The following is a 26,703-nucleotide window of genomic DNA, read 5'->3' on the forward strand; positions in this document are numbered from 1 at the left end:
TTAAGAGTGGCTGCAGCCAATATTGTGTATGGCTAGCTTGCATGAAATATAAGACAGTTGAATCGTCTTGGGATAGTGGCATGCTGCTTAAGGCTTGTATTAGGATCAATGTGCAGCGTGAAGCACTGTAATTTAACACCACAAATTCCACAATGTTTTTACCTGGATGTATCATGTAATATTCTCCGAAAAACAAATCTGAAAGCAGTGAGGTTTGAAAACTTTTCCAGGATTCAAAATAATGTGTGTTATATAAGGCCAAACACATTCAGTGTGACCCACCTCCACCAAAAAGCCATAAGAGATGTGCCAAAGCAGTGCAATCCCATGGGATACACATCCCCAGTCTTCAGTTAGGCTGGAACCAGCGCTGCAAGTCATGCCAGGCACCAGTGTTACCCACTTGGGCACCATGCATCTGAAGAATCCCATTTTACAAATGCAATTTACTGGCAGTCCCAGAAGATTTTAGGACAGCACCTTGGCCAGACATTTTAGCATCTGATTAGTTAAACCATATGGGTCATTTATGTTTCCCAAGGCACAAGGAAGATATCGGCCCCACACACCTGATTAAAAAAACATGGCAATGTGCACAGCACAGCTTCAGGGGGCACAGGCCAGCCCTGTCCTTACCTCCTCCCATAGCCATACAGAGCTCTATTCAGTGAGGTAGCCGCACATCTCTTTGCTCCAAAACTGAAAGTAAAGGCCTGCAGCAATTCTGCAGTGGTAGAAGGCAGTGTGCAAAGTGCAAAAAATGGGCCACAGTGAGTTAGTAGTGAGTTAACTGCTTCGCTTCAACTTTTCTTTTTAAAGGGAATTTTGTTACAAAGTGTATCTTGTAATACAGTCAACAGTTACCATTTTGTACCTTCAATGATAGTTAATGAAGTTTGCTACACACCCTGGTCTAAGGTATGTAATATAAAATAATACACAAAACACAAATTCATGTAATGGGATGCTCTCCAGGTACAAAGTTGTAGTTCACCTCAAACTTTGGTTTGGCTGAGCCAACAGCTGTAAAAGTGTTGTAAATAAACTGTGTCAAAGTGCCTCCTGACTGCACATCTGGATAGTGATCCACATGGCTAAATACTATTGTCATAACTTACCAATATGTGTAGTCATGTTGTATTTTATCAGCATTTCCCATTACTCATGCAATATAATATATATATACATATACATTCCAATTGACAATGCGCACTCCTCATTCTTTATAGTTCATTTATTGTTGCATTAAAAACCATCAACGTTTCGGTCCAGGTCTAGGACCTTTATCAAGATGTTAAACATAAAGGTCCTAGACCAGGACCGAAACGTTAACAATAACCGAAGCATTAACAATAAATGAACTATAAAGAATGAGGAGTGCGCATTGTCAATTGGAATGAATATGAGCTACAACCATGTGCAGCACCCTTGAATTGGATATGGAGTAAAGTGAGTAATGGGAGTGCGGACATACACATTTATATTCCGTAGTGCTTTTAATTAACAATGAGTCAATAAGTCTGCTTAACAGTCAGTCTAGTGCAGTGCTTTCCAGGCTCTCCCCATGGACCCAATCAGTGCATGTCTTCAGGATATCATCAATCAAGCACCTTGGTGATGGAGCAGGCATGCTTACAGATCTACCTGCAGGTCTGCTAAAATTCCACTCTATTGTAGGCTTAAGCCCAGCTGTGCCACAAGCCAGCTACTGGCTTTTATTTTTCACAAAAGAACATTTGTGATTGCTAAGAGGACTGTGACTCTTCATATATATAATCAATAAAAGCTATCGCTAAGGGAAGGGGCTCGTGAGCACAGAAGAGGACAAATTTGTCCAATATCCAGGTGCTGAGTTAGAACCTGGTTTGGCATGCGTTTGCATGAGACAAAGTTAATTCACTTTGCTCTTTCCGTACTAATAACTACATCAGCTGGTAAGTATACCCCTCACATGTGCCAACATTAATGGGCTTATTTAACAATTCTCGAGTTTTTTTGAAGTTTGTTCCTCTATATCAAATAAACTAGCATAACGAATATATTGTTTGACTTTGCCTAGGTTAACTCCCATTGACTTCTAGAGAAACTTGCAAGTTTTTGGATGGCAAATTTTTACATTCAAGTTTTTTGCACTTAATAAATAGCAGACATTTGAATTTTTGAACCATACGTCAAAATTGAGTTTTTTAGTGCAAAAAAACTTGAATTGTGAAAAAAAATAATCTTGAACCTTGATAAATCTCCCCGTAAAAGTAGACCCCTCATTGCTGAAGTCAGGGCACTACTAATACAGTATTAATCCTAATCCGGAAACCCATTATCCAGAAAGCCTGTCTCCCATAGACTCCATATTAATCAAAGAATTCAGAATTTTAAAACTGATTTCCTTTTTCTCTGTAGTAATAAAACAGTACCTTGCACTTGATCCCAAACTTAAGGTATGGAGATCCAAATTACGGAAAGACCCCTTGGTCCCGAGTATTCTGGATAACTGGTCCTATACCTGTACTGCGTACCAGGGCAAAGTGTACTTCTACACTACAATGTGTCCCAGTCATTTGAGTGTATAATCCCTAACCAAACAAAAATTGTTTACAAATTCTTGGGCCATTATATGACTGCCAGGACACAAAAGACAGGACGGCTAGCTGTGTGGTTTAGACCTGACCATCCTGTTCTCTGATCAACAAAGACTGGGCACATCTTAAAACCAATGCTTGATATTATATTACATTAATAAACATATCCTTTTGTTCCTCACCCCACCCTCTACAACAACAGAAACTTCATCATGGCCAAGTCAGATACTCAGCAGCTTGACTACCCTGACTAAACAAAGATATAAATGCTTTCAATATACTGAGTGTATTAAATAAAAAAAAGGATTTTAAGACAAATAGTTCCTGGAGTTACAGTTTACATAAGTGCACAGCACCGGGGCAAGGACTGATGTGAAATATTAAGCATGGAGTGGAAAGCACTGTGTAATGTATGACATCGTTAATAAATGGGCTACGAATGTATCAACTCTTTGCTCCAGACAGCTAAACTATTGCTCTTTGAGGCTATAATTTTACCATTATTGTTAATTTTTAATTACTTATCTTTTTTTTCAGGCCCTTTTTTCACTCCTAATTATTTTCTAAACTTTTATTGAACCCACTGCCTGGTTGCTACGGTAATTTGGAACCTAGCTGCTTAAATTCCAAACTTGAGAGCCGCTGGAGAAAAAGTTTAATAATTCAAAAACCAAAATAATAAAAAATGAAGACCAACAGCAAATTGTCTAAGAATATCACTTGCTACATCATACTGAAATTTAATTCAAAGATTTTTTCACTGTGAAGACGTTCCAGTCATATTACTGCCAAATAAACGGGGCCCAAAACTAAGCAACATCCTTTAAAAATGTTGATTTTCATCAGATTATTATCATTCTTTATTTGCTAGCCTAAATTGCTCAGTGGCCTAATCACTGAATATGCCTATTAACAGTGCCAATTAATTAAAGGAACAGTAACACCAAAAAATATATATATTTTAAAGAAATTAAACTATAATGTACTGCTGCCCTGCACTGGTAAAAGTTTTGTGTTTGCTCCAGAAACATTACTAGAGTTTATATAAACCCTGGTGTGTAGCCATGGGGGCAGCCATTCAACAGAAGAAAAGGCACAGGTTATATAGCAGCTAACAGATAAACCCTGTAGAATACAATGGTGTCTTATCTGTTATCTGCTATGTAACCTGTGCCTTTTCTCCTTTTTTCCAGCTTGAATGGCTGCCCCCATGGCTACACAGCAGCTTATTTATATAAACTATAGTAGTGTTCCTGAAGCAAACACCCCAGTTTTACCAGTGCAGGGCCACAGTACATTATATTTCCATTACTTTAAAACTGTTCCTTTAAGCTTGCTTCTGCCCTATTGCCCTGCAGTGGATTCACCTCCAATGCATTTTGAGAACATTATCTTAGTAGTGAATGGGAACTGATTTTGAGAGTTTCCTTACCTTCCCGTGTTGTTATTTACCATGGGTCACAACACACACAAAACTACGGTTGCCCTAAAGCTTCTGCTAAGTGATTAATGGTCAATTAATTAATTATTAATTAATTGTCAATGCCAAGATTTTATTTTACCCTTAGGCTAAGGCCATAAGACTGACTTTCTCAACACATGGACAAATACTGAAGTCACTATAAGTAGAATCTAGTCACATAGAAAAACTGGAGTTTCATTAAAAGGGTGGTTCACCTTCAGGTAAACTTTTAGTATGTTATAGAATTACCTATTCTTAGCAACTTTTCAATTGGTCTTTTTTATTTACTTAGAATTATTTGCATTCTTCTGACTCTTTCCAGCTTTTAAAGAGGGGTCACTGACCCTAGCAGCCAAAAAACTATTGCTCTGTTAGGGTACAATTTAATTATTATTGTTACTTTTAATTCTATTTAGTTCTATTTAGGCCCTCCTCTATTCCTCACTGTCTCACTTTTAATCTAATGCTTGGTTGCTAGGTTAAATTGGTCCCTAGCAAATATATAGCCCCTGAGATGCTGAATAAAAAGCTAAATAAATCAAAACTCGCAATTAAAAAAAATGAAGACCAATTGCAAATTGTCTCAGAATAGCACTCTGCATCATACCAAAAGTTAAAGCTGAACAACCCCTTTAAGTACTGGAAGAACAAAAGGAAATGATAGCAAAGCGGTCTACAAATAGGCTGTATGATTTCCATGTCATGTATAGTCAGTCGCACATAGTTATATGAAAATTACTTGTAGTCACCAATGTGACTAAATTGAGCCAATGTGAGAAAACAGAGCAATTAATCACATTTTCAACCCAACGTCTATTTTTTTGGTTTATTCCAAGCATAAATCCATATTGGCCCTTTAAATCCAGGGTTCTTCTGATCAATAAGCATTACACAATAACCTTCTTGTGTTATAAAAGAAATATGATCAAATGAATAAACCAAAGGTGATTTAATAAGAGTGTGGGCTGGGTAAAACCAACATTGGTGTGAAGAAACCACAGTATTTCAACAGAAGTTTGGAACTCCTGAAAAGTGAAAGTGCAAAGTCAACAGCAAACTTTGATAAGGACACAGGAATCCTGCTATTTGAGTAATAGCACTGCAGTACGATAGAATAATTGCTGTTTGTGTAACAGAATGAATGATATTGCTAATGTATCATTTTAACAACTCCAGTTTGAAGAGAATTGGTGCAATAAGAAGTTATAATAGATATTTAAAACCATCATAATGTTTAACCATTTATTTCACAGAGAAAAAATCTTGTAAGAACCAATAAAATGCTGGAAATACACAGCATGCACACACTATATAGAAGGTTAACATCTAGGCTTGGGCAGTTACATTTGTTCAGATAAACAGGTTATACAGATAAATACAGTGTATCTGCAAAGAACTGTATCTTCACTGTGCCCTTTCCTTCAGTGTGCAGAAGAACATCCTCCACTACAGAAGTGACATCATTTTTTCCATTAAGTTAGCTGAGTATCTAGGGTAAGATATCACTTCCAACATGCAGTATGGGGCAAAACTAATAACTAAGGTAGGAAAGAGTCAGCTTTGACCTGCAACAACATAGTTACATAAGGTTGAAAAAAAGACCAGAGTCCATCAAGCTCAACCCTTCCAAGTAAACCCAGCACACACAACCTATATTTACCAATCTATACACTCACATACATAAACTATAGATACAAACATTAATACTAACTGTAGATATTAGTATCACAATAGCCTTGGATATTATGCTTGTTCAAGAACTCATCCAGGCCCCTCTTAAAGGCATTAACAGAATCTGCCATTACCACATCTCTAGGAAGGGCATTCCCCAACCTCACTGCCCTCACCGTGAAAAACCACCTACGCTGCTTCAAATGGAAGCTCCGTTCCTCTAATCTAAAGGGGTGGCCTCTTGTGCGCTCATCGTTTTTATGGGAAAAAACATAATTTCTATGCCGAGCCCATTCTGGGGTAACGGAGTATAGCTGCCAATAGTCACTTGCAATACATCCCTGGACATTTTTGCTCCCGACAAGGGACCAAGGTTCTATAAAAGAGCAACTATACAACCAAGTCTTTCCAGTGCCTGTTCTGTAACTTATAGTTATTTTATATGGGAGCCTGGACCTCTGCTAACGTGTAATAATCCAGGGCTGTGGAGTTGGTAGATAAATTCTCCGACTCCTCAGTTTCTGATACTTCCGACTCCGACTCCTCTGTTTTTAATATGCTAATGTATTTTATACATTCATAAGTCAATGAAAAGCATGCTTCATTGTCACTCAACGTGTTTGTTTATGCACTGTGTGCATTGGGCTTTATTCTTATAGCAGAGAAGTAATTAATTATGACATTTAAACTTGCTTTATTTTTTTTTTTTTATTCCCATTTAAATTTAGTAGGAGTCGGAGTCGGTTCATTTTTTGCCAACTCCAGGTACCCAAAATTGCCTCCGACTCAGACTCCACAGCCCTGTAATAATCACTTTCTTGTGGTATATCATGAATGGGATTTTGTGATATATGCAATAGTCACTGCTGTAGATGCACAAACTGCCATAGAAAGTCTACTTACACTTATCTGTATCAGGGTGGTGCACTAGTTGTGCCTAGTTTTGTGCAAGGAAGCTCTGTACCTAAAATCTATCTTGACCAGGATAAATTGCACTCAATTAAAGGGTGTATAATTGTCGACTTATATATTGCACCCACACAGTTACAAGTTCACATGGAATAATAATCCTCCCAATACCAAACATATAGACATACATTTTCTGAGGCTGTTTCAGGCTCTCAGGGGGTCCAATGCCACACACTTGTGATCTGCTCTAAACAAAAATTTGATATATAACAATTGAAACTACTGATTGATCTTTCCATTTCCTTATACTAAGTATAGACCATTCCAAATGTGAACCAATGGATACTATCACTATGCTGCTTCTGTAACATCTACTGCTCTTTTTGTTGAGAGAAAGAAAGCAAATAAAGATAAATGCCTACATTGAAAAAAGCAGAATGTAAGGTATCCAGTTCCTACTTTACCCAAAACTCAGAATATGTGATCTTTATAATAGTGCCTTTTAAAATATGTATTGTATTCTTTATTGTGTGTAGGGAATATTATACTATACTATTTTTATTTATAAAGCACTGAGCCCCAGGGAAAAACAATCTAATCCTTTTCATTAGAGCAGTGGTAACAAAGACAATGGATATTTGAAGACCAAGTTCAGTCATACCTGCAGGCCCAGAAACCACAAAGAAAACAGAGTAGAAGTGGTATGCACATGTAAGAACCCTCTCCTCGTCCAAACCAGCAGTTTTTGTTCCACATGGAAACATTAGCTTGTCTAGTTAGTTACATTCCAAATCAGCTGCACATAGGTAACTGGATTATTCTTACATCCAGTAGCCAGAAATGCTCAGCAAGGCCTGAATGTCAGTGACAGTGATAATCTAGAGCAGGGCCAGAACTAGGGGTAGACAGAAGAGGCAACCGTCTAGGGTGCAAAGATGGGGGGGCATCAAGCAGGTACCCCTACTGCCTATCCCTAGTCCACGCTCCCTTGCCCCCTCCTACCCCCCGACCTCCTCCCCCCAAGGGCTTTGCGCATGCATACATGCTGGGGGGGAGCAAACCGGCAAACCGGGTTGAACACCAGTGAAGGGTACAAACGTTCTTTCCTTCTACCAATGGTCGCAGAAAAGATTGTAATTGTTATGTGTATGCCCACCTTAGATCCAGACTGGAAATGAAAATAGGCCTTGGTATTATAAATATACAGTGTTCCAAAAGGCCTACACCAGTCTAATAAATGGTGACTTTTTATGGAATCTCACAGCAGCCCTTCTGCTGTCAGCCTGGACAGGCCTAAGACCCCCACAGGTGTCACCTGAGAGACCACCCAAGGCAGGTGAGCTGGGATGGTAAATATACCAATATATTAAATAGTACAGAAGTGTTACAAAAATAACACATACACTTAAACCATACTGTGTTAAAGGTAAAAGGCATACAGTACAAAAGATAACTGAACTTAACTTTCCTTATCTCTACCCTGCAGTTTTAGCAACTAGCAGGCCATGATGTAAATGCTGTTCACACAGAACATCTTTGGGTGTGCTAGTTTTGACCAATGGGATTCTTTGGGTGGGTCACTTGAAACCTATAGGATTCTTATTAATAATGTTACAAGGCTACATTTGAAGCCTCCTGTAATACATGTCATTCTGTGTGGCTGAACGTTTCCAAAGACTCTGTACTTTTGACTTACAATAAAGCAGCTGTTTCTGCAAAACCACCTTATCTCTGAGTCTTGTTATATAAGATAAGGTTCCGGTAGGTAATGTCACATTGCAGCCTAATGGCGCAACTGCAGTTTCACTGCTGCTCTGTTAGGTGGAGATCACATGGGACCACTCACTGCCTTAGGGCCGTGGTAGACAGGGAGATTAGTCGCCCGCATATGCTATCCCACCGGCGATTTACATTCATGCCGGTGGGATGCCATATCGGGGAGATTAGTCGCCCGCAACAAGGGAGATTTGTCGCGGGCGACTAATCTCCCCGTCTACTACGGCCCTAAAGGTGGCCATACACCTTTACATACCACCTACGGGTGGGTGATATCGGGCAAATTTAGGCTAAATGATCGAATTATAACGACGGCACTGGGTGCAGTAAGTTTGGGGACCGCATCAACAAGCCGATGCGGTCCCTGATCCGACTAAATCTTTTAACCTCCATAACCAATGATTTATGGATAAGGCACTTACCATTTTTTTGTTCTGCGCCCGTGTGAGCCTCCACCTGCGCGCTGAGTAGAAGATGAAGTAGCCCACGGTGGCTGCAGTGACAATGAAGAAAGACACAGATACAAAGAAGATAGAATAATGGTTTATCCAGGATCCGTGTTTCCTCCCTACTTCTATCACCATCATGACCTGCATGCCACCTTTAATCACCTCTACAATCTCATTCCCTTTAATGTTTCCAATCATGATGGCAACGGTGTCCTTTGTGCCTGTAAAAAAAAAAAAAAAAAAATGATGATGATAGGAATTACAATGCTGGATGTGTGCTTCTGGCTTAGAATTATTTCAGTTTTATCAATACAATATACCAAAATTACACCATTAACTACATACAATATATCAGGGATGGATAACATATTGTTTATTCTGGAAATAAGAATTTTGTTTTGTATTTGTCACAACACTGGGTTCACTTTGCAGGCACAAATCTACAGCCTTGTGGAATGTTCTTACAGGCTGACACATTTAGGTTAGTGTGTAATGTATCTGAAAAATGTATGCTAAGGCCTAACCCCAGTCTCTAGCCTGCATTTTATTCTTTTGTCACAAAAACAAGCAAATATAGCGAGAAATCTCAGTGATTTCTGAAGCTAAAAATGTCAACCTGAGAATGATATTCTATGCCTACAGGCAAATTCTGTATATTGAGGTGCTCCACTTATGAAAAGTGTTTCAGCCTGCGGTGATCAGATTGTAGGTCAAAGATAGGGTGGAGAGGACTGAATATTGAAGAAAATATTTAAAAAAAAAAAAAAAACTATTATTTTTAAAAAATATATTAAAGTTGAAACATATCACCTACCGTGGCCCTTCTCTAATGAAACACTCACAGTAGTAAGAGAATTCACCAGTGAGAATGCAGCTTGATGTTATTGTACATATGGCCAATTTAGATAAAAAAGGAAAGACTAATAAAGAGTTAATCTAAAGCTGTAGGCATACCTTCAGTTCTCTCAATAGTGCCCTTAAATCTCCCTATATTTCTCCCATTCAGATGATCAAAAACCTCATAGGAAAAAAAAATGCTAAGCTCTGTAAAGAAAGTTACCATAATGCCACTCTCCTGCACCAAGACCAGACTACATGCTCAGTGTGTAAGACCATGGGGAAGCTTCCAGCTGATTGGCTCAGATTTACACACTCCTAAGGTGGGGAAGGAGTTCTTACCATTCTTGAGGGAGGGGGGAGCAGGAGAGGAGAGAGAGAGAGGAGAGAGCTGCATGTCTCTGGCACAGGAAAACAAAGAGACAACAAATCCGGTATCTTTTGAAAGAGAACTCAGTGCAGCGTTTCTGTGAGTGCTTATGGCTGTATTTACATAGACCTTTCTGATAAAGCTTACTTAGTTTTTACATTTCCTTCTCCTTTAAAAAAGACTTTTCAATGTGCATTTTGCCATACGTATTGTGATACTGCCAAGCAAGAAAGACCCTTCAGCTGAAATCATACAGATTTACATGTCCTAGAAACATATGCAGCCCAAATTGCATCACAAATGGACTTTCTGGCTCCAGAATTATCCTGATAGTATGTGGGAAGGGACAGCACTGGTGTTCATGGGAAACTATACAGCTTGACAACTGGCTGATCACTAGGGGCTGTATTTATATGAAAATACTAAACACTCACTTGTTGAATGTGATGAAGGTAGGGTTATATGGAGGATAACGTGTATCACATCATGGCATAGCTCCTGTGAAAGTACACAATGCTTACATATTGTTTCAAAGTCGTCTTTAAGACACAGGCCAATTTAATAATTATCTTATGGGCAAAACTGTTGTACAAAGTAATTACTATTTGTTTCTTTGGGCAACTATGAAAGTGAAGGCAGGAATGTGTGCGTGAGTTGCCTCAGTAAGCTCTGTTGTAGGTTCTTTCCAAAAGTAATTACATTGGGGTCATGCATGATTGCCAGTCTGGTTCCTTATTTTTAAAACAATCCATTATTAACCCCTTATCTATTAAGGATTGTAGAATCTACAGTGCTGCCATGGAAACTCCAGAACTGAAGGTTTTACATTTCTGGTTTATTTTCAACTATGCTTGGTAGTATATAGAATGGAAAAATGACATCCCACTAACACAGAAAGGGTCAAACCATTAACTGTGAGTATAGTGACCTGGCATCTTTGCTAAGTGGACATAAAACTACTGTAGAAATGTTGTTTCCCCCTAATGTTGCCTAATTAAAACTCTGAGCATTCTTGAGTACACAAAAAAGCATTAATGGATGTTGCTGTGCAGCAACTATAAAGACATGTTTTTAACACTGTATAATAGCCCAACTGATGCAAGCGGATACCCCAATAAAAATGATGTTGTCTTTGTTTACATATAACCCCCTCTTATTGGTTTCATACATTCATTGGCAAGACATGCCTGCATGCCAAGGTAAAAATTGCACAGTACTCTCTCAACATAGATTATGGATTCATGGATAGCAGGGATTATTCCTATTTTAGAACTGTATTGTGTCTGCAATTAAATGCTTTTTATGGAAGGTATATATCCATTTTAACTAGAAAATCAGCCTTGGCTCTTATTAAGACAAATATTTTTCTACATACCAGACTGGCTCTAGACATAAAAGGTGTCTCTATGCTACAATAACAATGTTTGCAGAAGCATGCTCAGTGCCAGATGGCAACTTACAAGAATATTTTGCACACTGAGCACTCAAGAATCAGAACCACCTACAGACAAGTTCAAGGTTGGACAGACAATAGCCATTTCGTTTTGCACATTATCCTATTATATTCACAGCGTTGCTGTGCTACAAATGTTTTACCTGAGACACCTCTCAAACATATCTAGTTTCTTTGGTATGCATACTGAGAAACTGGACTGTCTTTGGGTAGGCATTTTACTTTAATTCAGCTCTGCTGAGTGCACTTCAAGCAGGGTGTTTAGTTTCCCCTTTAAACAGGATATTAAGGACTGCAGTTTCCTCCTATGTACCGGCCATAGAAGCTAGTATGCTTCTCCATTTGCATAAGATGAATTTATAGATTGATTAATAAAACTGGTAATGGAAAGCTCTAATTTACATTCAAATAAAATGACACATAAATTGCACCAGGACAGATAAGAAACATTTTATTACCTCACAATAATACTTGGATGGGATTGCAGTGTTGCAATGCACTGTAAAATCATCAGCACCAGAAAAATAAAAGGAATCTGATAGCGTGATAGATTGCCTTCGGAAAATATTTATTGCAGCTCTGGAAATGGATGTTTGAAGGTCACAGCAAGTGTTAGGGTTACAAGTAAAGGAGACACTATGAAGTGCCTGCGTTTGTTTTGTAAACAATATTATGTATTATAATGAGGTATTTACAGAGGGCCAACATATTCTGCAGTGCTGTACAATAGATGGGTGTATACAGCAAACAAAGAATATACATACAAAAAGTGTAACAAGCCATGCTTACTATTTTTGGGTTTATTTACTATCTTTCAGTCATGCAATCCTAACTCAATCTCACCAAAAGTCAATGGTCTTAAGTACATTTGTTGAGTGAAGGGTTAAGCTGTCCAGACAAACAACAATATGTTCTATATTTTATCTAGTACAACCATGCCTAAGCTGATTAGTTAAAACGGGAAACGGAACCAGTTGATGACCTCAGCACATGTATCCGCTCAGTGGTGCAACTAGAGGGGCAAGAGCGGTGCCTGCATCTTAATCCTTTGGCTCAGTGGTATTTGGCTGTGCGTGTCTAGCCAACTTGCTCTAATACCCAGCCGATCATCTTGCAGGGCAGATTGGTGATATGCAACAATAGCAAGGAAGGAAAATATAATAAAAATTAGAAACAAAACTAGCAAAAGAAATGCAATATTAAAGGAGCTTAATAACATTAACAGGGTAATGGTGCAATATAAAGAATGAACCCTTTTATCTTATTCCAATCTAATCTCTCCAGGCTACAGAGCACTAATCACTCGATACAGAGAAGGAGTTCCGCTTATGCCATTTTTCACTAGAAGCTAGGAGGAAGGTACACAAGCAGAAGGAAATATGTTTATAGAAATAAACATGACACATAATCATCAGTTGTAAATGAAACAATTTTTCTGATGATAGTGGCCCTCTAAATATGAGTTCTGCTTACAATTGTTCATCACCCTTTACCATTTCAGTGCTTCAGCACATTTTCCTTGGTATCTCCCCAGTGACAGTCTGACTATAATCCATTTACTTTCCTTTACGCACAGCAATATCATACCATAGATATCTTTGTTGTGTACTTTGCCTTGAGTCCAGTACCCTTTGTATAGTATCACTGGGGAAGGCCAGATTTGTATTCTGGTACAAGGTACAGAGTACAGCAGTGCCCTGACACAAGCCCTTATTACCCAAGAGTTGACAAACAAATACTAACAAAAACAATACTGAATGCAAACAACTCCAAAATAGTATAAATGAAACACTTAACTGTTACTACAAATGTTAAGCTCATATGGACATATACATTAAAAACTAAGTATCCCACACCAAGTGAGACATAGAAGAAGTGATCCCAACAATCCTATCCTACTGTATCACAAGCTGACCATAAGCTGTCACTGTTGTTTCCAGCAGCAGGCTTTAATTCAAGTCCCACTTGACAGTCCAACCTTTGGTCAGGGCCAGCCTTAACAGTTCTGCATTTGGTCATGGCAAGCCCTAATGGTTTGGCCTTTGGTCAGGGTCCATTTTGAAGGTTCAACCTTTGGTTGGGGCTAAAGCTTATGAAATATGTACAGATTATAAAATATTGGTATAACAGAATTTCAGTTATATAACAGTTATAATTTCAGAATATCTACAACATCAAATACATATTCAATCTGAATCTCGCCCTAACTGACCTTCAAGCTGGACTTTCAGGTGTTGCAGTATTGAAAAATTAACCACGGGTGACAAATCTGCCGAAAATGAATTGCCACTGAATAAAATTACTACACAAATAAAACTTAGCACTCGCATCAACCGTGGGAAATCGCCTCACTTTGCATTTTCCCCCCGGATCGCCACAAGTGCCAAGTTTTACAATCATAATGCAATCCTATGGCAAGCAATTTTTGGGAGATATTTAAAGATGAGCAACAGATCTCCCTGTGTGCCATCACCCTTACTTTCTACAAGCAAATGCTAACTATTATCATGCTGACAGGAGTTTTTATGGGCTGCATGGCTACAAAAACAGAATGCTGGGTGCATCAGAAGTTTTATTTTTCATTGCTATAACACTGTTACCAAGGAGGTAAAAGATCCACCACTGTATTTCTATTCTTATGGATTTGAGATATCCAATGCCTCTTCAATCTGTTTTTTTCCTGCCTGTCGAAAGCAGCTCAGTCATGCTGAAAATTTCCATACCAATACCAGGAGCAATTGGTTGCATTCAGGGATAAAAAATGAAGCAAGAATGTGTCATTTGGTGATTTCCCTGGTCTAACAAACTGATTCTGGCCTGAGCTGATTGCAAACCTGCCAAGAAACAGAAACGGATTGTCTGCATCAGACAGACCTTGTGAAGGTAGACAGAGATCACAATGTCTGACCATATGGAAACTTATGGCAAGTCAGGGTCTGTTTCAACAGATAATCCTGCAATCCACGCAGATCAATGATTACCTGTCCTGATGTTAAAAAGGAGTAAACAGAAGATGCCCGGACAGTTGGAACAATTAAAAAATGGCTTGCACATGAATGGCCTCTCATACAATATCTGTGTCCACAGGCCAACCAGTTGGGAACTGTACTGGTCGTTGGTGGTTTGCTACCTGTACATTGAGCCAGCAAACCAATAAATCATTTAAGATCCCCAATAAAGTAAAAAGGCAGCATGCTGCACAGTTTTTCTATCATTTTATGACCATACATTTTTACAGTGGAGCAGTGCCATAGCTGGGCACCAAGACCTTTCAACAGCCCATAGTCACAATGTCTTACATGTTTCCTCTTAAAACAAGGGGCCAAGTAACAATGCAACATATAGGGACTGGATACACAGGAAACAGGATTGGAAACATTTCTTAGGCAATTTGTAATGATTTTGAGCGCAGCAAGCTTGAACAGAACTGTTCAGTTAGTTTGCTTTTGATCCTGACCTCCATTTTTAGCGCAGCTCTAAACCATGTGGCCCCCCTTCAAGTCTCCAAATGACTGACTGGGTAGGGAGTTTCTAACGAGGAAGTTGGGTTCTGGCTATTACATTAGGCACCGATTAACGCAAGCCCTTATAGATTATAGACTAACTGTATTAAAAATATTTTTTTTATTTTGCACAGTCTATCTAATCACCCAGTTTTATTTTTAAACGGAACTGTTCACTTTAAGGGGTGGTTCGCCTTTAAGTTAACTTTTAGTATGTTATAGAATGGCCTATTCTAAGCACCTTTTCAATTTGCCTTCATTATTTATTTGTTTTAGTTTTTGAATTATTTGCCTTCTTCCAACTCATTGCAGTTTTTCTAAGGTAACTTGGACCCTAGTATCCAAATAGCTGCTCCTAAATTGAAAATGAAATAACTAAAACTACAAATAATAAAAATGAAGACCAACTGTAAATTGTCCCAGGATATCACTCTCTACATCATAATAAAAGTTAAAAGTAAAAGTTCTTCCTGTATATCCACTCATATCCAGTCCCTAGAGCTCCTCCATGCATATTATATATATATCTACAGCATGTTGTTTAATCATTTACCTAGACCCCTTCCCATGTGGAGGTTACAGTTTCCCTATCACAAGTATACAAACACATGCTAAGGTCCATTTCCTCATCTGCTAATTTACCTGCCTGTAAAGACACAGAGAGAACATAAAATCTCAACAACACATCCTACCTGTAACGGAACAATCAGCAAGTCTAACCACTGTAAAGGTCCCCATACACCTTCAGATCCACCTACAGGTGGGCGATATCGGGAGAATCCAGGCTAATTCGATCGTTTGGCCCTGGGGGGTATATACAAAGTTGGTCCGGGGACCGCATCAACGAGCCGATGCAGTCCCCGATCCAACTAGATTTTTTAACCTGCCCGATCGATATCTGCCAGATATCGGTCGGGCTGATTAGCTGCCAAATCAGTCAAAGGGACCGATTAAGGGTGAACACACAGAGCTACTAGTAGCAGCTACTTGTGGCTACTAAAATAGACAATTCTGATTGATCATTTACTGATAATTGTCTCTACGTGTGTTTTAGCAGAGGCAAAGAGAGAGAGAGTGAGAAAGAGAGTTCTTTTGTTAAATATATAGATAATGAAACTTAGGAGCATACTTACTTAAAGATTAACATTAGAACTAACCAGTTAAATTCTTCTGGCACACGGGGAGATTAGTCGCCTGCAACAAATCTCCCTGTTCGCGGGCGACTAATCTTCCCGAAATGCCATCCCACTGGCGAAAATGTAAATCGCCGGTGGGATGGCATACGCGCCGGTGCGATTTCATCCCATGGTGGGATGGCATTTCGGGAAGAGATTAGTCGCCCACGAACAGGGACATTTGTCACGGGCGACTAATCTCTCCGTGTGCCAGAGTCCTTAAGAGTGCATTTATCAAGGGTGACTCCCACTTTAAACCACTAATAAACAGGTATAGGAATTAATATAGAATGGCAGAATTTCACTCTAGCAGACTATGACAAGCTCTAAGGTCACACTTTGGTAAATATGTCCCTTTGCCCTAAAGTGGTGAAAAAGTGGAGACCACTGAGGCCATAGTGTTACTACTTGGTACAGACCATTGTAGAAATACCAGTGGTTGAAAACAAGTGTCCCTTACGGGGACACACAGGGCCATCTTTGGCAATTTTGATTCCCAAAGTGTCAGACTCTGGTCCAACTCCTCTGGAAGTGAGCCACCAGTGGCTATCTGCCCCCTTTTAGCCCAGCAATCTGAGGTGAGGTTCTCTTAACACAGGTATTTGTTACAGTACCTTTTCACATAAGAACATAAGGTATCAGATATCCAATGAGGCTGTGATATAGTTTTAGCTTTAAGTCAAAAAGTCATGTAGTCATATATTCCTCCATTAAAAAATTATTATATTGTCTTTATTTTCTACCTAAAAGGAACATGGAGTACTACTCCATCAATTTATGTCTATTTGAAGGGGATCTAAACACAGTTGCTAAAACACATCAAGCAAATTATGCTGGACTAAAAAAACTGTAGTCCAGCAACATCTGGTTGTAAAACAGTTTTAAATAGGCTGTTGTAGGGCTGGGCGATATACCGTTTAATACCGAATACCGTTTTGTTTTTTTTTTAAAACTATATTCATTTTTCAGATACCGCAATACCGGGGTGTCAGGGTACTCACCTGTGCGGCCCAGTCTCGCGCGCCTCCTTGCGCGCGCGTCCCGTTGTCAGCGGGACGTTGCGCACACGCGTCCAGGTGTGCGTGAGTCAAAGCGCACGTACATGTCAAAGCGTGCACGTCCATGACGCACTGACGGCGCCGGTTCTGCGCATGCGTGGGGGGTATTTAAAGCTATCAAACGCCTCCTCCTGTGCTATGTTGTCTGCGGCCTTGCCTGGGAAACTAAGCCTGCCTTACGACTTTCTGTTGCCGATCCTTCGCTTGCCTGACTCTGATTTTCAATACTGCAGTAATTATTCTCTAATTTATTAGGAAATGGGGTTAACACCTAATAATGCATGGTGGAAAAAAAAAATACCGTCAAATACCGTGACACCGATATAATTTTGAAAAATACCGTGATATAAATTTTTGGTCATACCGCCCAGCTCTAGGCTGTTGTACAGGGTTATAATAAGGGTTGCTCCAAATCCAGACATCTGGTACTGGCCGAATCCTAGCAAATCTTTGGCGTTTACCCAAACAGAAACTGAATTCTTAAAGATATGCAACTGGATAAGTGAAGGTGACAGTTGATCCAATACGTTTGGACTTTTCCTCAGATTTCAGGCTTAGAATCTCTTCAATAATTCAAGAAATACAAAAATCATGTATTTGGTGAGGCATCCCTAATTACAACAAAAATATCCAACCATAAAACACTAGATGTGCACCAGTTCCACCTGCAAGTTTATGTCTTTATGTCAATACTTATTATGGAACCATGATTAACAGAAGTGTACTTTGGCACCATTTTCACAATGACGCAGAATATTGCCATGGCCTACATGACACCAAGTAAGTTAAGGAAGAAGGTAAATCTGTTATTATCCTTGTTCCAACAGTCGGTTTGATTAAATGGTCAACATGAGTGCTAAAATGAACAAAACAAATCAGAAAAGAAAAGTGTAGCCGAGTGTATGGGTTCGGTATATATTGTGCCTTGCAGATTGTAGGGTGAAGACACAGAGAGCTACTTAGTAGCAGCTACTTGTCACAGCTAATAAATGTCAGAAAATACCCTGCCATAGGCAATACTGCTAAAACACACATAGAGACAATTATCAGTAAATGATCAGCATTGTCTATTTCATAGTTACATAGTTACATAGGGTTGAAAAAAGACCTGTGTCCATCAAGTTCAACCCATCCAAGTAAACCCAGCACACCTAACCCACACCTACCAATCTATACACTCACATACATAAACTATAAATACAACCACTAGTACTAACTGTAGATATTTCAACATAGTCTTTTGAGATAAGGACCAGCTTTCCACAGGAGTGATTTTGGCAGATTTGCTCCAGGTTATTCACATTAGTCAGCTGCATCACAATTGACTGGACCATTGTAAGGCATTCCTCCTATTGTTCTTGGACCACTCCAGTGTTAAGCTGGCCATACACGCACCGTGTACCTCGTTTAGTACGATATTCGGTGCGTGTATGGCATGTCGGCGAGTCGACCGATATCGCAGGAAGCTGCTGATATCTGACGACTCGCCGATCGGCCAGGTTAGAAAATTTTGATCGGGCGCCATAGAAGGCGCCTGACCAAAATTTGCCGTCAGGGCTGAATTGGCAGAAGGAGGTAGAAATCCTATTGTTTCTACCTCCTTATCTGCTGTTTCAGCCCTGATTGTGTGTGGCGGATCTGACGATGTTTCGTGTGACCGATAGTTGCACGAAACATCGTCAGATCGCCACGTGTATGGCCAGCTTTAAGGTCCCCATACACGGTAAGATTTGCTCGCTTGGCGAGATCGCCAAGCGAGCGGATCTTCCCCCGATATCCTCTCCTTCGGGTGGGCGATATCGGGGAGCTTGAAGTTAAAAAAAAAATAATCCGATCATTTGGCCCTGGGGGCAATGGGGCAGTCGGTTCAGGGACCGCATCAACGAGCCGATGCGGCCCCCGATCCAACTGAATCTTTTAACCTGGCCAATCGATATGTGGCCAATTTCAGGCCAGATATCGGTCGGGCAGTCTGCTCGTTTCTGCCCCCACTGGGCAGATAAGCTGCCGAGTCGGTCCAAGGGACCGATATCGGCAGCTTCTATGGGCCCGTGTATGGGGGCCTTTACTTTGGCCTCATGTTTGGGATCAGTGTAAAAGCCCCCATACACACTGCCCGTGTAGGGGCCGAAACGAGTGGGCTGGCTGACCGATATCTGGCCTGAAATTGACCAGCTATTGGTCGGCCAGGTTAGAAAATCCAGTCGGATCGGGGACCGCATCGGCTCGTTGATGCAGTCTCCGAACCGACTGCCCTATTGCCGCCTACATAATCCGAACGTTTGGCCCCAGGGCCAAACGATCGGATTATTTTTTTTTTTAACTTCAAGCTCCCCGATATCGCCCACCCGTAGGTGGGGATAAAGGGGGAAGATCCGCTCGCTTGGCAATCTCGCCGAGCGGATCTTACCGTGTATGGGGACCTTTATCCTGAAAAGTGACCATTTGCCCAAACTTCTCGTTTTCAGAAGACTGAAATGGGGTTTGTTTGCAGTATTCCCTGTATTTTGCACCATTACTTTTTCCTTTTAGCATGATGCCCAGTCTCCACTGAAGAAAAGCAGCCCCACAGCCGCACTGTAGATATGATGCTATTGAAGTGTAGGCAATGTGAAATCTAATCTTGTTCTCATGTTTTCCCATGTTGCAGCAGGGTCACTCTATATGTGCCTTTCAGATGGTTCTTTGTGAAGGACTCTTGAAGAGATGTCAACCTCCCTGGACCAAAATTCGGAGGTTTTTGGTCACTCCCTTATCAGGCCCTGTTAACACACCCCTTCCTCCTCCCTGGCTGGTTTATAAATTCAGGTGTCTAGTGATAAATCCAGGAGGGTTGACAGGTCTGCTCTTGAAATGGCTGATCTTTACCTACAGTGAAGTATGGTGATGGTAGCATTAGGATGTGGAGCTACTGTTCAAAATGCAGATGGAGGATTTCTTATTCAGTAAAATGAAAGATATGGTCAAGTATGTGAATACTTTTACAAAAACAATTGAAAAAAAAAAATATGTAAAAAGCTTCTCCATCCTACTGGGTCCACAATCACCCCTGAATGAAATAAGGGTGTTTTTTGCAATAGTCATGTTACACCCTGGCCATGTCCATTTCACCCCAACCATGTTTCATGCTCCCCCCCCCCAAGTTTTAGGTTTAAATACAGAAGACATCTCCTTCTAGCCCTACTCCTTCCTACACAGAAGGAATGCTAGGATCGCATAGTGAATTCTGCATCTTCTGGATCACCATATCGCTGTATTTGAAATGACCGGATGCAAAGTTTTTACAAGGTATTATATAATAAAGCATTTAAAGTAATAAATGCTGGGAAGGATAGGGCAATTATTGGAGCAGGGTAGAATAGATTTTTTACTTAAAAACTTTTAGTGTTACTTTTCCTTTAAAGAGGAAGGCTTTAGGTTTAAAACATATGAAGTGCATGAGACACATAACTGCAAAAAGTGGCAGTGTGTCAGTATCACTTTAAACTGCATTATGAAAAGTGTAAGTCAGCGCTCTATAGAGTCATGGCTCAAAAACGTATCTAGGTCAGCAATTATAAATGGCCTTGCTAATCTACTGACTTACTTGGGTCTGGCCATAAACAGCTGTTTTACTGCGCAAATGGTCCTTAGTCTGGCAGAGTCTAACTTTCTATTGTTTATGACACATACAAAATCATCATACAGGTGGCTGGGTATGCCAATTGTATCCCTGGTCTGTATGCACACTCCAAAACTGAAATCCATGAACGCTTTCAAAGTATTCAAAAAGCTACATAATTTTTAGTGTGAACAAATTCACAAAAACACAAATCAAACCAAAATAGAATGTTTTGCCGAATAAAAGAAAACATAATTGTAAGCAACTTTGCAATATACATTCATTACAAATTTGTAATGGTCTTTGAGTTATTTGTATATATTACTGCTATTGAAAGCAGTGTCTGCCTGTCCTTTTCTATTCCCTGCCCTGGTGGCTCTGGCACTTGAAACAATGTAACACAAGCCAGCAGACTGACAGACCTGACTTGTCAGTGGAGACTGGCATTTGCAACATTGTTTAAAGTAACAACCAGGAGTTCAGCATATGCTGCTTTCAATAGCAATTACATTTCCAAATAACTTTTAAAGCACTAAAAATGTTCAATAAATTCACATTGGAAAGGTGCTTGAAATTGTGTTTTCTTTTATTACGCAAAAATTTTTTTTTCGGGTTGACGTCCTTTAAATGGCAACTCCTATTAAAATAACAGTTTTGTGAATTAAAATGTATAAATAAATAAGCCTGCATTACTCAAGGTTGTGTTTAACAAAAAAAAGTTCTTTGGGTGTAAAAAATGGGGACAGATCAGGCCTAATAAATAGTGACCTATGGCACCCTAGAGCAATAACTACTGTGACGTATAATATTACTTCTCAGCTATTGGGTTTTTGAAATTTCAGAAAGTCAGTCAGCCAGAGAGTCAGCCAAGCTTTGCCCTGCAATCTGTACATAATTTGCACCACAATAAGACACTATAGCCTGTCAAACTCTGGTGTGAGAAAGCTGATTGGCCAAAATAAAGAGCAAGGCCAACCCACTAGTTCATTGACTGCACTTACCTCGCGCATCTGCCAAGTGCAAGACCAGTCAACCAGATAAGTGCAATTTGGGCATTTATCTGTTCAATCAACTTCCCATGGGAAGTTCAAGCATTTCAAGCACAATAAGGCCTAAACAGCCCCCACCAGCCTAATAAATAGTGACTGCCTATGGCACCCTAGAGCAATAACTACTGTGGCGCATAACATTACTTCTCAGCTATTGGGTTTTTGGAATTTCAGAAAGTCAGTCAGCCAGCCAACCAAGCTTTGCCCTGCAATCTCAGTTAATTTCCATGCATGCAATCAATTCCCCACAGGTCTTACTGGGGCAATCTCCTAATCAGCAAATGCTACAGTAGCTCTTATTTTAGAGCAGGTAAAATGAATATTAGCCACCAGTTTAACTAAAATTACCTCTATGGCACTGTTGTATAACGAGGCTACACTAGACTTCAGTGCAACCTTTAGACCACAATGCCACCTAAACACCCATGCTCCCAGGAAATATTACAGTAAAATGACTGATAGCTCTAAGGTCTTATCATGTGATCAGTCACAAGAATAGCCACAATCAGTTTCAGTTATGAGGAACTTGAATTGGACTTTTGAAGAGAGCTAAAATCAATGTGAAACTTAAGGACAGTTTCTCTTCACCCACCGCAAAATGCTGAATCCAGACAACAACTGTTCTAATGCAAAAATCTATTTGTCTTGTAAATCTGACCTCTGGCAGCAGATAATAACACAAAAGGTGTATTGCTGAATTGTCAGTGAGTTGAGAAAACGGGTTTGTGAAGAACTAAACTTCAAAGGCTAACTGCATACTCATGCTTTCCTCCTTTTTCCCCTGTAGGCCCCTGGCACTTGTGCTAGTGATCAAATTTTATGAATTCTATGATTTTTGTTTCAGTTGTGTGCTAAGCATCAGTCAGTATAGTTGCACAGAGGCCTTGTACCTCCCTCCTGCCCAGATATGGCCATACACACATGGTAAGTAGAGGGCTGACCTGTGTTCAACAACGCTACATTCTGAACTTCTGATTTTTTTTTATCCAGGTCTATATAAAATTACCACTTACGGTAAAATATATAGAGTAGGACACACAGAGCTACCTGTAGCCAGCTACTCTTCATGGCTACAAAATAGACAATAAAACTTATACTTGTCTCTACGTGTGTTTTAGCAGAGACAATGGCAGTGTATTTTCTATGGCTTTGTAGCCGCGACAAGTAGCTGGCTACAGTAGCACCGTGTGTCATAGCCTATATGTCTTCTACTAAGTTAGTACATTGGAAATGTAAATATATACAATAAACAAGTCAGGAACTGTGTCATCTATACCCTGATTCTGTTTATTAATACAGAATGGAAAATGGCTTTTTCGTGACAGTGGAAAAGGATAAACCAACCTGTTCTTAGTGACCATCAAATGGGGTTTGTCATTGCACTCAGCAATTAGCTTCATTCAGAGGATAAAAAAGAATCATTAGAGACAAGATTTATACAGATTAAAAGATAATACCCTGACCCTCCTCATTAGCTGATGATGTATTAATAGGCAGGGTGGAGAGAATTACTTTAAGCAAAGGTTAAAAGTAATATTTTTTTTTTACAAAGCTCTCTCTCAGCAGTGAAGCACAATACTGGGACAGTCAGCAAGTAATCCAAACAAAAAAGCCCAAACAAACAAGCCAAGTGCCCTCTAATGACATACAGAGATCACATTCCTAGCAGTGTCACCACTGGTGCCAAAGTACAGAACATGGAGTTGAAGTGGACTTGGGGGCTGCCCTGCAGGGAAGGCAAACATAAACAGATGGAGTCATATTGTGTAGGGGGGGGTAAGCTGTCTCCCCCTTAATGACAAATGTGATTCCCTGCAGCAGACAGTGGATGTTACTGGGAACCCCAAGGTTGATCTGTTAGCCAGAGGTTCCTTTATACAGACCAACACACAGCCTATAGTAGTGTAGCAAAAAGCAGATCTATTGGTAAGGAGTTTATAGGCAGAAAGGGGGAGCCCAGCAGCCACTTACCCGGGTGAGACATCTCAAACACCTCATTGTCCATGCCATTGTTATAAACGACCACTGCCCTGGCGCCCCGCTCGGCCGCCCTATTGATCTTCTCAGTGAAAGTGCAGCCCCCTCCCCTCAGGATGAGAGCGATCCATGGGCCGTTCCAGTTATGCGGGACGCTAAAGTTGGTATTGTCTTTACAGGCGGTGAAAGTCCTCTCCGACTTGGGCAGGACCACCAGCCCCGCTGCCCTCTCAATGGGCGAGTCTTGTCCGAACACTCCGATCTCCCCCTCCTCCCCGTAGGTCCTGTTGTCATACACGTACGAGTAGTTCACGTTGGCCGTCCAAAGTGTATCTGCGCCGGTGAGCGACAGGTTGAGCAGCAGCAGGGCCGGTAGGCAGGGGAAGGGCAGGAATTGGCGGGGCATTCTCAGTACCCCCATGCCGTGTGCTGAGGCACTTGGGTGCTGCTACTTCTGTGCTGTGTGTCACACTGACTACTGATTCTCCGCCGGGCACTCCCTGCTGTACCTGCACTTCAGGTGATATCCTGCTCCCACCCATAGGCGAGGCCTCTGTGCCGCTTGTAACACTTTCCTCCAACCCTTCCATCCGTCACCTATAGCTGCAGCAGCACCCATACACTGGCCCCATCTCTCTCACTAGTGTCTGTGTACTTCCCTAACTGCTCCATGGCCGTGAGGCCGAACAGAAACTCTGCTGCAGCTCTTGTGTAACCATAACTCTCGTACAGCGCTAACAGCACGTACAACGTGGGGGAAAAAACGTGTAGTTTCACAAAAATATAGCAAGCACCTCACCCTGTGCTCTGCAGTCAGTGTCATACCAGGATGCCAGGAAAACTCCTGTGTAGAGATGTAGCTAATTTGCTATAATTATATATATATAATAACATGGGGTGTTGGCAAGTTCGCGAACTTTTGGCATATGTTCGCAATTTGGGTTCACCGCGTTTTTTTTCCACTGCGTTTTTTCTCGGCCTAAAAACACCGCACAAGCCACACATGGCGTTTTTCAGCCTAGTACTGGTGTAAGCAAATCCCGTTTCCATGGTGCTAATAGTGCGAAATAGCAAAAAACGCTGCTTATTTCCGCTAGGTCTGCCAGCTGCCTTTGCGGTTTTACGCAATGCTGTGTCAACAAAGTATTTTTCAGAGAAATTTTTGCCCTTAATCCCCCTCCTGCATGCCACTGTCCAGGTCGTGGCACCCTTTAAACAACTTTAAAATCAGTTTTCTGGCCAGAAATGGCTTTTCTAGGTTTTAAAGTTCGCCTTCCCATTGAAGTCTATGGGGTCTATTGCAAAGTTCGCAAATATTTGCGCTTTTTGGCATAAGTTCGCGAACGCGTTCACAAACTTTTTTTTTTGAGGTTCGCTACATCCCTACTCCTGTGGGCCCAGGTGTCAGTGGGACCCCCTTGAAATGGAGGCAAGGATAGATAAAAGTATGTAAAAAGAAGTCATTAAGAGACTAAAGACAGTTAGGGGAGATTGGGTCTAGGGTCTAAGGTTTTCTGGTGGGCCCTTGGCACCCCAGTCCCACACTGTTTGCAGTTACTTTTATAATAGAGGGAATAATGTGGCCCAACTCCAAGCTGACTTCTAACATCCTTATAAATTACTAAGGGGGTGTATCATACAGTGACATTCCTAAGCACAGAGAATAGGGAATGGCATCATTAAGCACCTTTTATATGGATATATTCTAAAGGATAATGATGGCTCTTGTGCTTTGTAACATAATGACATACAAGAGCCTTTAACTTGCAAAATATGTTTTGTTCTTAGTTTAAGGTTTTAGTGATGTCATCAGTTTTAATTGGTGCCTAGTGATGTCACGTGTTACTTAATGATTTTGTGTATTAAAAAATGTACTCCCAACAAATCGTTCAAACATTTTTTAAAGGGGTGGTTTACCTTTAAGCAAAGAACAGCTAATTCTAAGCATTATTTTAATTGGTTGTCATTATTTAATTTTTATAGTTTTTTTTAATTATTTGCCTTCTTCTTCTAACCCTTTGTCGCTTTCAAATGGGGGACACTAACCCTACAGACAAAAAACTAATGCTTGGTAAAGCTACAGTTTTATTGTTATTGTTACTTTTTATAATTTTTATAATTTTTTTTCTATTCAGGACCTCTCCTATTCATATACCTGTCTCTCATTCAAACCACTCCCTGGCTGCTAAGGTAATTTGGACCCTAGCAACCAAATAGCTGCTGAAACACCAAACTGCAGAGCTGCTGAACAAAGAGTGAAATAACTAAAAAACTACAAATAATAAAAAATCAAGATCAGTTGCAAGTTGTCTCAGAATATTACTCTCTACATCATACTAAAAGTTAACTCAGAGGCGAACACCCCCCTCTAACCAGTATCGACATGACTCAAACTAAGGTAAGGCAGCAGAGGAGGGCATAAAACTTTATAGAGAAAGGGGGTGGGAGCAAGTGCGGGCAGGGTTTTTTGATGTCTTTTGCAACATTTGCAAATTGCATTTTTGTCCAAATCCAGTGAACTATCCCTGTTGCACTGTAAGGTATATGTTAAATGAGGCAACTACAGGTGGTTTGGTGGCTGCCATTTTTAGTATGGGAAACCATGTGAAACTACCCTATATTGCTTACCATCGCAATCACCTGACAGTGATTACAGACTGCACCATTTCCAAGGGAAAGTTGCTGAAGAAGTGTTTGTAGTTACACTAGTGCATTCATGTATTTGCCATAATAGACAGCGGGGGATGATTTTGAACTGCCTTCTCCCGAAGCTACGAAAACTTGCCATGTCCAAAATTTTCCCTGTACACTATTGCCCTAATACAGCATAAATA

The 26,703-nt window shown here is 40.4% G+C and overlaps 1 protein-coding gene across 2 annotated transcripts in view; it reads right to left on the bottom strand.

Annotated features, from left to right (window-relative positions):
- rnf128 (ring finger protein 128) overlaps positions 1-26,703 on the bottom strand; it is an 85,962-nt gene that overhangs the window by 18,756 nt on the left and 40,503 nt on the right. Inside the window, exons 1-2 of one of the 2 annotated variants that reach the window (XM_012969366.3) lie at positions 23,864-24,578; positions 8,820-9,067 (exon numbers count right to left, since the gene is read on the bottom strand). In XM_012969366.3, the coding sequence (XP_012824820.2) occupies positions 8,820-9,067; positions 23,864-24,290 (675 nt within the window). In that variant the 5' untranslated portion in view covers positions 24,291-24,578. Of the gene's footprint in view, positions 1-8,819; positions 9,068-23,863; positions 24,579-26,703 lie in introns of those variants that run through there. The other variant, XM_031891188.1, reaches the window with a different exon arrangement.

The sequence above is a fragment of the Xenopus tropicalis genome, chromosome 8 (genome assembly GCF_000004195.4).
Source record: "Xenopus tropicalis strain Nigerian chromosome 8, UCB_Xtro_10.0, whole genome shotgun sequence".
Classification (NCBI taxonomy): Eukaryota; Metazoa; Chordata; class Amphibia; order Anura; family Pipidae; genus Xenopus; species Xenopus tropicalis.